We start from the raw sequence: 13,003 nt of genomic DNA on the forward strand, positions 1-13,003 counted from the left end.
AATTCGGAACTGAAGATAATTTCCAATTGAAGAATGAAATTATTTCAGAACTAATGAAAAATAGGTAGCAATGACCTGGAAACTAATGAAAATTTATGATTGATGAATTAAAAATGAGAAATATGTGAAAGATATATAATTCCAGTAGGCTACCTATGGAAAATCAGAATTAATGCAAAGAAAATCTTAGAATTAATGAAAAGAAAATCTTAGAATTAATAAAAAGAAACTCTTAGAATTAATGAAAAGAAACTCTTAGAATTAATGAAAAGAAACTCTTAGAATTAATGAAAAGAAACTCTTAGAATTAATGAAAAGAAAATCTTAGAATTAATGAAAAGAAAATCTTAGAATTAATGAAAAGAAAATTCATAATTAATGAAAGGAAAAGTTTCAGAATCGATGAAAATTCAGAAACAACAAATGAAAATTCAAAGAAAATCGATGAAAATTCAGAAACAACAAATGAAAATTCAAAGAAAATCGATGAAAATTCAGAAACAACAAATGAAAATTCAGAAACAACAAATGAAAATTCAAAGAAAATCGATGAAAATTCAGAATTAATGAGAGACATAATTCCGGAATTGATGAAAACTAAGAATTTATGTGCGTGAAAAAAATCGCGGAATTTTTTGATGAAAATTCCAGAATATCAAATTAATAGAAGCTCCTACTCCCTAGTTTACTACAACAAGTATTTGAGATACATGTATGTTCTTTTTTGTTTTTTAAAGCGGTCCTATAAGTGCGGGGCAAGAAACCGCGGGAACCTCCTCCTCCTCCTTGTTGATTATTATTATTTTCGGTATTGGGGGAGGATGCACTTAGCAGTTGCACTTAATCAGAAAAAAAAATATTCTTCTTGAAAAATTGTGTGGCAATTTGCAGAGGGTTTAGTGATTTTCCACTGTGGCAGTTATAACGCGGGGATCAGCAAAAATTTAAGAACCTCTTAACCCTTTAAATGGTTTTTAAATTTTTACTGGCATTTTGGAAATCACTAAACCTTTTAGAAATTGCCATTTATTTTAAATAAGATTTTTTTTCTCCGATTGCAAGCTGATAAATCCGATTCCCAACGTGAGGCTCACGACCCACAGGGAGAGGAACAATATGATTTTGAAGGGGGTAATTTCATTTTTCAGTGGGACAAATCATTATCATTTAAAATTCCTATTTAATGAAAAAATAATTTCTCGGAATTAACGGAAAGTTCATATTCAGCGGAAAAACAAATTCCGATTAAATGAAAATTCATATTTAATAAGTGAGTGATTTAAGAATTAAAGAAAACTCATATTTAATGAAAAAAATAATTTCACAGTGAATAAAATTCTCCAATTATATAGGGCTCTCTATTTAACTCGAAACCCTGGGGCCCTATTAGGGCCACCCGTTAACAAGTCACTGTGTGAATAGAGATACCACAGTATGACTTGTTGCCAATGGTCTTCATGGGAAATTTTCTTTGGCCCACACTATCTCAAAAGTTGAGAACCACTGCCTCAGATCAGGTTAAATAGTCTTTTGGGCTTCCATCACATGCATAAGAGATCCCATTTCAAATAATTAGAACTGCAGACTAAAACCACCCTTAACAGACACTTCCCTTTACAGGACACCCCCCGATAATAGACGCTTTTACACTGACGGCCTCAGTGTGTGACGGCCGCCATCGATGTCCGTTATCGGGAGGTTGCACTGTATACATAGGTACTGAATCCTGGGGATATGCCCGAGTGGCGTGGTGGTAAGATGCTCGTCTGCCACAGTGAAAGTTTCTGTCACGGTCCCTGGTTCAAACCCAGGGAAAAATATGGTTAAGATATTTTCCTAACGAGCTTGAGGTGACCGCTGATAGATAGCACGTTCGTTTCCAACCCAACTCATTAATGGCAGTTATTGCAATATAGTGATATGGCCAGAGTTGGTGTTCGGTGAAGAGGGATCCTGAGGGGCTCAGGCTGTTTAATCCACCCCAATAAATTTCATGAGAAGACTGAGCTCCCTCCCATGATTAATGAATATGCAATGCAACGCACCCTTCCTCCTGCATAAGGGTTTGAGTCCTGTGCATACGGGACAACTGGCAACTTTCACCTCTTCTCAATGTTTTCTTCATTTCGATGTCTTTCTTGCATATGTCACAGAAAGGGAATAAGTATGACTTACTTTTGGGGGGAGGGGGGAATACAAGCTAGTTTGAGGGAAGCACAGATAATTTCTCCAAGAAAAAATTTTGAGTTTTAACCTTCAAAAAGTGTTTCAAATTCACAGATATTGATTGAAACAGTCTTTATAGATTTTCTTTCAATATTTTAGCTTTCTTACAAATTTGTTTTCAATTTCGATCATCATGCCCCTCCCCCCATGTCTCTTAAAAGGGAAGGGGAGGACATCAGTGTGTTTTATACGATGTTTAGGGGGAGCATGGCGAAGAAAAGGTTGGCAACCACTGCGATAAATGCTTTTACCAGGACACAAAATGATAATAATAAACAAGGAAAGGTAGAGGGGAAACTATCGTTTTCTGTCATTTATGCTGTACGCAATAATACTATATACTTCCTGGAAGAAAAAAAAACCCATCGTCTCTCTCTCTCTCCCCTTCGGTTACCAGACTTTGAACAAAAGATGACTCCACCCACTGGCAGTCAATTAACAGGAGGCGGGAAAGGAAAAAATGTATTATATGAAAATTTTCAATGGTACGTGGCCTCGGGTTGTCGCTTTGAGAGAGTTTTAAGAACCTGGGATATCTCGGTATTAAGGGTTAAGGGGGTTAACACATAACATATTGACGTGTTTAATCATTTAGCTTCATTCCTGCAAGTGGATACATTACTACTATTTTATATCTTTACTTTATCACACTGAGCTGAGAACAATCAATTCATGTAATAGTCACTTTCCAGTTTATTGGATTCCTTTTAATGCACAGTCATCGTCGGGACCATATAAGAGGAGAAATTTGTGAGCAAGAAATATCTTCATAATGGAAGAAAAATTTGGAATATGGAAATGAAAGACTTCTATAACGGTAATACGTCTCAAGTGGGAATCATGAAGTGCAGAAAAACCCTTGGGTATTCAAAATAAAGAGCTCAAAAGCGCGCTTTCTGAATTCCTGGGATTTTTTTGGCATTAGCATGAGACGCAGCATGAGCCATTTGTTTTATTCTTTTCTGAAATTATATGGATATTGATGTATTATGATAATATTAACCCGTACTGATAATTTATTTATTTTGAATAGGGTACTGGAGTAAATCTTGGAAACCAAAATGCACTTCAGTCAAATGCGATGAAGGCTGTGTCGAAGAAATCGGATCGAATGGTTGTCCAATTTGTATCTGCAAACCTACTTGCCCTCAAATAGAATGTGAACCCGGATGCGACCTCAAGAAACTGCCCGATTCCCCGTGTCCTACCTGCAAATGCGTCGAAGAGGAAAACGACGCCGACTTCGATGAAGAACCTCCCCGTATGTCACATTTTAAATAATCATTTAATGCAGATAAAAAGTTTTTGGTTTCTTGGCAATTCAAAAAATGCGCGTCATAGTAAAATGTATGGCTTTTTTTTTGTTGAAACCTTCCGATTTTTCCCCCAGGTCTGGACGAAAGATTTTCAAAACCTGAGTGCATACCGCCGATATGTCCCGAAGGATGTGAGATTGAAGAAAATTTTGCCGGACCTTGTCCAGGATGCAAGTGCGTCAAGGAAACGGTTCTCGGTGAGTTAATGTGCTTTCGACTGAGTTACGTACGAAATCCAGAGAATTCACCCTGGACGTTTCGCCTCAGTTATTTCATCCAGGCATTTCTGCCCCGACATTTCGCACAGATATTTCTCCCCCCGCACGTTTCTCCTCAAGCATTTCGCTCCCAAATTTCACCTCTGATATTACCCTCTGAACCGGGCCAAGTGAATGGGTGAGTGACAGTATGAATGACAAAATGAGTAGCTGAGTGACCAAGTGTGTGGTTGAGTGAGCTGGTGAGCGAACGAGTCTTTCATAAACGCACTCACTCAATCTCTCGCTCAGTCGGTAACTCACCCAGTAACTTGATCATTCAGTCGCGAACTCACACGATCATTTACCCACTCACTCACTTACCCCGTCAAGAGCGAAATTTCATCCAGACATTTGATCACTTAGTAACTCATAGAATTCCTTATTAACTCACTTTGTCACTCATACGATCGCTCGCTCAAGCGGTAACTCATCCGGTCATTCACTCACTCATTCATGTCACTCATATTATCACTTACTCACTCATGAGATCACTCATCTACTCATTTGGCCCAAATGTCGAACGTGAAAATGACGAAACGTGTTATGGATGAAATGACGGAGGCAGAGTTTCCGTAAAAGTTACGTGCAAGTCAAGGAATGAAATGTGGAAACTCTGTAGGGTCTTAATCTATTTTCTGTAGGGGAGAGAAAAAATAAGTATAACCCCAAATTTTACTTAATTCCATTTCAGACATACTCGCAGAAAGAAGACCACTTTGTTCTCCTCCCAAATGCCCTCCAGAATGTGAAATTGAAAAAGAGTTCGTCGGTCCGTGTCCCGGATGTATATGTTCAGCACAGAAATCACCTGGTAAGTAGTGGATAAAATAGCCTTCAACCGAAAAGCGCCTTATATACCAATGTTCTTCAAACCTTTTACAACTGCGGACAGGTGAGAAAACAGTCGAAAATTTACGCAACAGGTGGAAATGGGAAAATTGTTTGCGGACCGGCGAAAATGCATCAATAGGAAAATCAATTTGTGGGCACAGAAAATAAACAGTGGAAAAAAATTATCGAAATGGCAATGAATGTGAATAAAGATAATGGGAACAGTAATTTGCGGACAGGCAAAAAATTCATAAATTGGGGAAATAATTTGATGACCGGCAAAAAATAAACAGATAACTAGGAGAAAAAATTGGTACGGCAAAAAACCCGCATAAATAAGAGTATAATTGGAGCTGCAGAAAAATATTTAAAAATATGATTAAATTTAAAGCCGACAGAAATAAATGATAAATATAGGAGAAATAATTTGCGGGCAGGCAAAAAAATACATGAAAAGGAAGAAAAATACGTATATACATAAATAGGAGAAACATTTGTAGGCCGGCATGAGATAAATAAATATGAGAATTAATCTGCAGACCAGAGAGAAAAGACATAAATTGCAGGAATAATTAGCGGACCGGCAAAAAAATGGATAAACTGTGAATGTGATGTATATTTCATTTATTAAATCTAAAATTATGTAGTGGCTAGATAAACTAAGCAAAATGTTTCGCAGACGGACAGAAAATTCCCATGAACAAGGTTGAAGAACTTACTGTTATACACAGTAAATACCCTGTACAACGATACTCATAGGGGCCGGAGAAACGTACCGTTAAGAAGGATTTATTGGAATAGATGGAATACACATTAACAATATGGAAAGAGCATCGAAATGAGAGAGTAATATCGTAGTATAGGATTTTTCCTAACCGTGTGTGTACAATTTAAGTTGTACTGCTTAGACCAAAAGTTTAAATCATAACTCATACAAACATGGCGCCAACTTAACTTGGATAAGCAAACATTTTTCATTTCCCGAGTCTTTGTTAATAGCAAAAATTTTAGAATTATGCAACAAAATCACGACGGTAAAATGTGAAAGAAAACAAATAATAATAATTCAATATGATTATTATAGGAAATAATTAGGTTTTCATTGGTTTCTCTAATTGTTTTTTAACTCTCTTACGTCTTCATTTCAGTAGTGGAAAAAATTAATGATTATTAATATTTCTTTTTCTCTTATTCAATAGTTTGATTTCATCAAAAATTTTAATAAATTAAGGTGAAATATGGGAATAGGATTTTTTTTTTATTTCTTTAATATTTGTACTCATATGCAAATGAGAAAAAGTTTATTTCATACGCGCAAGCAGCTTCTCAATATGGAAAGGATAAAAAAGGATAATTATTCTACCTATAATTTCTGGATTTTTCTTTTTTTCTACCGCTTCTGTTTCCGTTGTTTAGAGCGTGAGAATCCCATATGTGAGGAAATAAATTGCGATGAAAACTGCGAAAAAGTCACCGCGATCCCCGACAAGTGTCCCGTTTGTATGTGCGAATCTCTTTGCCCTACTCTGCAATGCGGCCACGATTGCGAAGTTCGAAAAGAAAAAGACAGCTCGTGCGCGATTTGCATATGCCATGACCAAGGAAAAAACAGTAAGAATCTTTTTTTTTTCATGGAAAAAATCCTTGATTTCTGAAATAAGTATTTGGAATTGGATCTTAGACGACATTACAGAGATTAAAAGAAATTACAGGTTTGGGTAACGGTCAAACAGACCATCATTTGATTTGTTGCTATGACTAATTATATTCCAGTCAGTTCTTATAGACAGTTATTATTTAATTATTTACCACTTATCTGATCACACCGAGCACACCCAGAAAATGAAAGACATTATGCATCAGGCCAAAGTCACACGATACATTTTTATTTTCTAATTCCTTCTTTCCTTCTTTTTATCTCTCTAATCTGCTGAACCCCTAACAACTTCTAGTGGTCCTCCGAAGGTCCTTCAACCCACCTTTTGAATCATCATATACAGAAAAACTGATGTGAAATTATCCAATTTTGCGAAAGCCGAATGTGTTAATTCTCCAATCGAATTCTCCAATGATCAGAATTTCTGAAATTTAGGGATTCTCTCAGAAATGTTTGAAACTTGGAAGGTCGAAGCTATTTTACCCTTTCAGTGGCAACCCCGAGATATCTCGCCAAACTTGATCCGATTCATTTCAGCCAACCCGAAATATCTCGTCTTCTAAAAACGCATGGAACTTGCTTTTATTGTAAAACATGTTTTCCATTCCCCCCCCCCCCACCTCAAATCAATGTACTGCTATTGGGTGAAGTCAGCTCTTATTGAAGGTTACATAAGAGAAGGAAAGAGAAAAATAGAGAAAGAAATATACGCTCAGTGAAAATAATACAAAAAGACTTTTTTTCTCCATAAAAAAGTATTTCTCTTCCTAGAAAGTTACACACGTCATTGCAGGTGTTTTCGTATCATAGTGAGGGATATAAAAACGATGGGTGGAGTAAATATTTTCTTGTTGTTGGAGAAAGTATGTTATATTTTCCTTTTTATTTAAAATCTGTTTTTTTCCTTTATTATAATTGTTTAGAAGATGCGAAGGGCAGAACTCGGGATATATCAGACATCGATGAGCCTTTATCGGATTGTGAAGCACCAGTGAAATGTGAACGCGGCTGCCTAGAAGTGACCGACGAGAAAGGATGCGTTATCTGTGACTGCAAACCGCTTTGCAGTCCACCGAAATGCGGTCCAGGATGTCATCTTGAGGAAAGTCCGAAAAGTCCATGTCCCGAATGCGTTTGTGAAGAAGAAAAAGAAGAGGAGGAGGAAGCAAAAATCGATGAGAAATCGATGGAAGATGACGGTACGTAATAACCAAGTAGTGTCTTTTTTAATACTGTAATTTGAATATTGTGACTTCACAAGATAGGCCATGAAAAAAATTTACCGGAATGTTGGTAAAGAATACGATTGGTTTTTATCACGTGAAACTTGGGATCAATCGAAAATCAAGATATAGCTAATAGATATGCAAACTTTCATATAGATTTAATTATATTTCATTCTTCGTTTCATTACAGTGAAGAGCGATTGTATGCCTCTGATGGACGAATGTAAAAAGCCGGAATGCGCTATTCGAGTCGACGAGAAAGGCTGTGACGTATGCAAATGCGAGCCGATATGCTCACCACCGAAATGTCCACGCAGATGCAAGATTGAAAAATCCGAAGGCGAATGTCCGAAATGTGTCTGTCCGAAGTTCCGCTACGGATAACCATTGAATCAATGATGAATATCGATTCGTCACTTGTCAGAGAGATATAATGAGGATGATTACCCCGGTTAAAGTTTTAATCTTTCACTAAAAAAAATAGAAGTGTTACAGTTTTCATTAATAAATATTTTAACTGTCCTGTTGTTAGTGAGTGTATTCCATATCTTGAAGACAATCCTATTCATTTCAAGCATAATTTTTTTAGTTAATTATAACGTCAGGGCATCTTTGTAGAAAGGAACTCAATGTAACCGCCTTAAAATGTAGATTTGAGTCCCACAGAGTGAAATAAGATTTCGATCATTATAAAGATACGTATATACTTTATTTTTTAGATAAAATTGACGTTTTGAATGAAAGACTTTGTAGTGATGTTTGACGTATATTTCAATAAAATGAGGAAAAGTAAACAAAAAAAATAAGAAATTTTTTTTTGGTTCATTCTACACGCATGTTCAAGAGTTATGTAAGAAACTGATAATTCTCCATTGTAACGGTATGATGATCTGGACGGAAATTGTTATTGGCACTAGCATCGACATCCATGTCTTCACTAAAGGTTCGGAGACGGTAATGCCCTATCGAGATGACGACATCATTGCACAATTTCTTTCTGTCACAAGACCTGATGCCATGTTTATAGACGATAATGCAAAGGTTAACACAGTTTGTGTTGTCAAGCACAATGTTCTATCTGAAACACTGACACGTATGAAATAGCCACCCATATCTTTTGACTTGAATCCAATAGAAAATTTATTAGACATCCGCGGAAAACCTTTAACTGCTCTCCATGACCCTTCCCTAAGTCTCGGTGAGCTGCGAACAAGTCTTTCGCTTGAATGGATCTTGATCAGGGCCGGATCTTGCGAACTATCTTTTGAATCCTGCGAACTACGGAAAACGCTCCCCCCCCCCCATCAAAATTTCAGTGGGACCTCCTACAACGGCAGAGGAAACCTCTCTTTAACAGGCACTTTTTTCAATAACGTCGACGGGCTTCAATGCATTTTACTATCCATTAACAGATACTCCTCGTTGGCGGACAGAATCTTCGGTCCCGAGAGTGTCCGTTATCGAGAGGTTCTACTGCGTACAGTGATGTTACGAGTACCTCGGATAACCCGAATTACAAGCAAAAAGTATCCGCTTACATTTGAAAAAGAAGATAATGTAAAAATTTTACTTACGAGACCAAAATATAACAAGAAAATCTCATTAGACATGCAAAATCTCTGGGTTTTTCAGCAAACAAAAATTTGAGTTATTTTTGACCATACCGTGTACTTTAGAGCAAATAATAAATAATACATATTGTAATTTTCTAAGATAATCGACTTTCGTGCAATTTTTAACCCTTTAAGCTGCATTGCCGAGATATCTTTCCCCTTTAAAAGCCTCTTATTTCAGTATTGGCAAGCTCGAATATTTTGTATAGTTGATTTCTCAATTTGATATTTTGCTCTATACGCCCCCTTCCCCTACTTTGCATCTACTGTAAATCGGCGGACAGTCTACTTCCTCAAAAAAAAAAAAAGATATGGCATTTTGAAGGGGGTTTAGTGATTTCTACGATGCCGCGGATTCGGTTAATAATGTGGTCATGTGTGGAATCAATCGAGAAGATATTCCCAATTTTAAAAGTTCGTTTCGAGATACAGGTAACTTCTAGGTTTGAATTGAATTTGTAACATGAGCTGTCACACAGTATTTCAATGGGCAAGATATACACAGGCTTACGCAGAATTTTCTCGGGGGGAGGGGGGTTCAAAAAAAAATTTTCTGGGGAAGGTTATGTTTTTTTCTGCAAAATCACTATAATCTTCGGCTTGGGGAGGGGTTACCCGCTTGCGTACGCGGGTAACCCCGTACTATATATACCAGTATTATAATACGCTATATACCAGTAAAGGTATATAGCATTACAAAAGTATTGTTCCAAAGCTCACGTTTCATTCACAAGTCTTGAATAATTTCAACAATCATCCGAAGACGCAATAGGTAATAAAATAGTTATTGCTGAAATTTCCAAAAGGCCGTCTTTTTCCGTCTCATTCTTCTTAATTTTTCTTCAGTCCTCTCACCAGAAATGACATATTCGGCTCTATATCGCAGTCTTGTTCCAGATCCCACTTCTGAGAAATCTGTTTGCTCCCAAGGAAACGGCCGCGACTTGAACTCAATGTAAATTATTCCGGGCTTTTTCTAACGATTTCAAAAACAAACTTTATTCGAACTTAAAACATTAACATGCGTAGCCTCAATACGACTGCTTTTCTTCGCCATTTCTCAATCAATTTTCTTCTCTGTTACTGTTGGAATCAACGTTCTCAAACAGTCGCTCGTCACCCGAGCACTAAATCACGATATACATCTTTTCCCCACTTTCAGCAGTTGCTCGATAGTTTCCTACACTCGGTCATCCTGACCAAGAATCCACTACATTGTTATCATACATTGTTAAGAATGTAATTAATAGATACCAATCCACATATCATTGCACCAACGTTAAAAAATCATAAATATTATTTTCCTAAAAATATTTGTCCCTTTTTTTCTTTATATCCGAACCAATGATCAACATTATTATTCAGATTAATCGAGAGAATTGCAACAAATAAATTTCTTCCCTTTTTCTTCCCCCTTCATCAGGACTTTCAGAGCCATGTTATAACCGGATGATCGAGCATTAACCCTTTATGGTCCTATGTCGAGATGGATAAGAGGAGAAAACTATACTTCATTAGCTATATAATATAATAGCTATATAAATAAACTATACTTCTATATAACGGCTCCTCTTACGGTCGCCGGAAGGCTCCCCCCAGACGTTAGCTTTTGTGTTTTTTAGATAGCTTGTAAGTACAATAGCTTATAAGAGCTTAAAAACCCCAGAAGCTGATATTTAGAGCCCTTCCTGCAATTGTTATAGTGAGAAGCCGCTAGAAAATACAAACTATAAAATACCAATGAAGTACCAAACAAAAAAAAAACCTCTAGACCAGAGTTTAACCTTTTTCTGGTTGCGAGCCCTGCCGGTAACTATCATCGAAAGAAAAGCACCTTTACGGCAAGTTTAACATACGTATGTGATCCTTGAAAACAATTTGTACAGGGTGTACAATTGAGACGCTGATCATGTTCTCGCGAGCATGGAATCTGACACGAGCATCGTGTCCAGGTGAAGCACCGGGTTGCTCGCGAGCAACAGGTTGACGAAGCCTACTCTAAACCAAAGGTACTCAATTCTTAGGAGGGTGTGGATTGCAATCATTGGTTTGAAAACGGGTCGCGGACAACTCAATTAAATGATATGGAGTAGCAGCACCGCAGGTTACTTAAGTGATCTGAAAACATGTCGTGAGACACTTCAGTGATCTGGAACAGCACTACAGGTCACTTAAATGATATGTAAATACATCGTGGGCCGCTTGAAGGACCTGGAACTGCGGAACTGTGTCGTGGATCACTTGAGTAATGTGAGCTGCACCGCGGGTCACTTAAGAGATTTGTTTAGGTGCACCACTTAGTAAATTTTTCGAAAGTAGGTTTGAGTGTTTGAGTTCGTGGGTCACATCTGGCCTGCGGGTCATTGGTCGAGCATTGCATGCCCTACATTGCAAAGGGTTAATCCGCAGTTATTGTATTTTTTTCGAATTCCCAACCCGCTTTTGTCAGTAAAATGAAAGTCGGGTCTTTCTGTTGTGCGGTCTCTAAAACAATGACTTGTCGAGAAGAAGCGAGTGGGAAACACTAAACCCAGTCGACTGTTAAATAATAGATGCCTAGTGGAAATTATTTAACAATAATAGCTAGCGCATGCGAACATTGACGATTCGTCCTCATCCTAAATTCTAACTCCAGATTAACAGGAAGAGGAAGTTTTTTTTTCTTTGGTATCCAGTTGATTATGAAGACTACTACATTTCTACTCCTGTTAATAAGCTCAATAGCTTTTAGTTATGTACATGCCGCACTCATCGTCATCAACAACACGCAAGAAGCGCCTATCGCAGGTAAGAAAATGGTTCAGAGTCCTACCCCCCCCCCCTTCGAACTGTAACAATACATGTCAGTTAACATCAATAACCACACAATTCAAATGGTTTTAATCGTGATCAATAAATTGCATCGTAAGATAATTTATTAAACGTAGAAAGACGACAGAATGGCTCGAGACTCTTAAATATTGGCTAATATAATGCCGGATTCCCCCTCCCCCACCCCCGCATTAGTCAGCATGACGGATAACAACGAGGAAGACAGTATGTCATGCCGAGAAAATCGAGTCACAGACTATTGAAAATTATTGAATATCTTTCTTCTTGAAAATCCATTTAAATTGAGTGAATCGTCATAAACCTCGATTTTCCTGGCATGTCGGACACGGACCAGATTCAAAATTCTAAAAAAGCTTCTGTCCCTCGAGTTTCACGGCATGCCGGCTAATGCGGGAGAATACGGTTATCAGATATCTGGTGTAACACGGTTTGTCAATCGCTTAAATACCTCTCTGGGGACAGAGTGGGTACCATGTTCTAGTATCCAGTTGTGCTCCAACATGTATGCAGGGAGTGTCCCTCAATACGTGGCTTCATAGTACGCATCGAATACTCAAACAGGACTTTTAAATTGCCTAAGTTTAATAAATTGCCAGAGGTACCCATTCTGTGAAACCGCGGATGTATGTCCTCTAGAGCAAGGGTGCGCAACTTCCAGCCCGCCAAGGTGTTCTGGTAGAAAAGCAACATTATGATCATGTCATAGGCTGACCATATGTTTTTGATAACAATACGGTAAATTTGGATCCATACAAGACATCGCAAATTATCACACAAAAAAAACATTATCAAAGGCTCAATTATAAGCAAATGAAGTTTTAAATTATAGGCCAGAAAAATTATTAAAAGTTCATAAGATTGCCAACTTTCGCTGAAATTGCAAGAAAATCGCCAATGATGGAAGGACTACTGCAGTTCGTAATGGACTAAAATGTAATTCACCAAAAAAAAAAAACATATTTGTTTGCGGGTATTTGTTTGTATCGTGTATGTGACACGATATATATATATTTAGACAAATACAAACACAACGCTACAACAG

At 37.4% G+C, this 13,003-nt stretch overlaps 1 protein-coding gene across 1 annotated transcript in view; it reads left to right on the forward strand.

The window, feature by feature from the left end:
* The window catches only part of LOC149076256 (uncharacterized), a 195,156-nt gene extending 187,109 nt beyond the window's left edge, over positions 1-8,047 (forward strand). Inside the window, exons 27-31 of the mRNA XM_089242204.1 lie at positions 3,260-3,487; positions 3,617-3,739; positions 4,494-4,613; positions 7,214-7,489; positions 7,707-8,047. Of these exons, the coding sequence (XP_089098330.1) occupies positions 3,260-3,487; positions 3,617-3,739; positions 4,494-4,613; positions 7,214-7,489; positions 7,707-7,900 (941 nt within the window). The 3' untranslated portion in view covers positions 7,901-8,047. The remainder of the gene's footprint in view (positions 1-3,259; positions 3,488-3,616; positions 3,740-4,493; positions 4,614-7,213; positions 7,490-7,706) is intronic.
* Positions 8,048-13,003: the final 4,956 nt, after the last annotated feature.

The sequence above is a fragment of the Pholcus phalangioides genome, unplaced genomic scaffold (assembly GCF_987345545.1).
Source record: "Pholcus phalangioides strain wild (caught in Gottingen) unplaced genomic scaffold, Ppha-v1.0 ptg000015l_1, whole genome shotgun sequence".
Classification (NCBI taxonomy): domain Eukaryota; kingdom Metazoa; phylum Arthropoda; class Arachnida; order Araneae; family Pholcidae; genus Pholcus; species Pholcus phalangioides.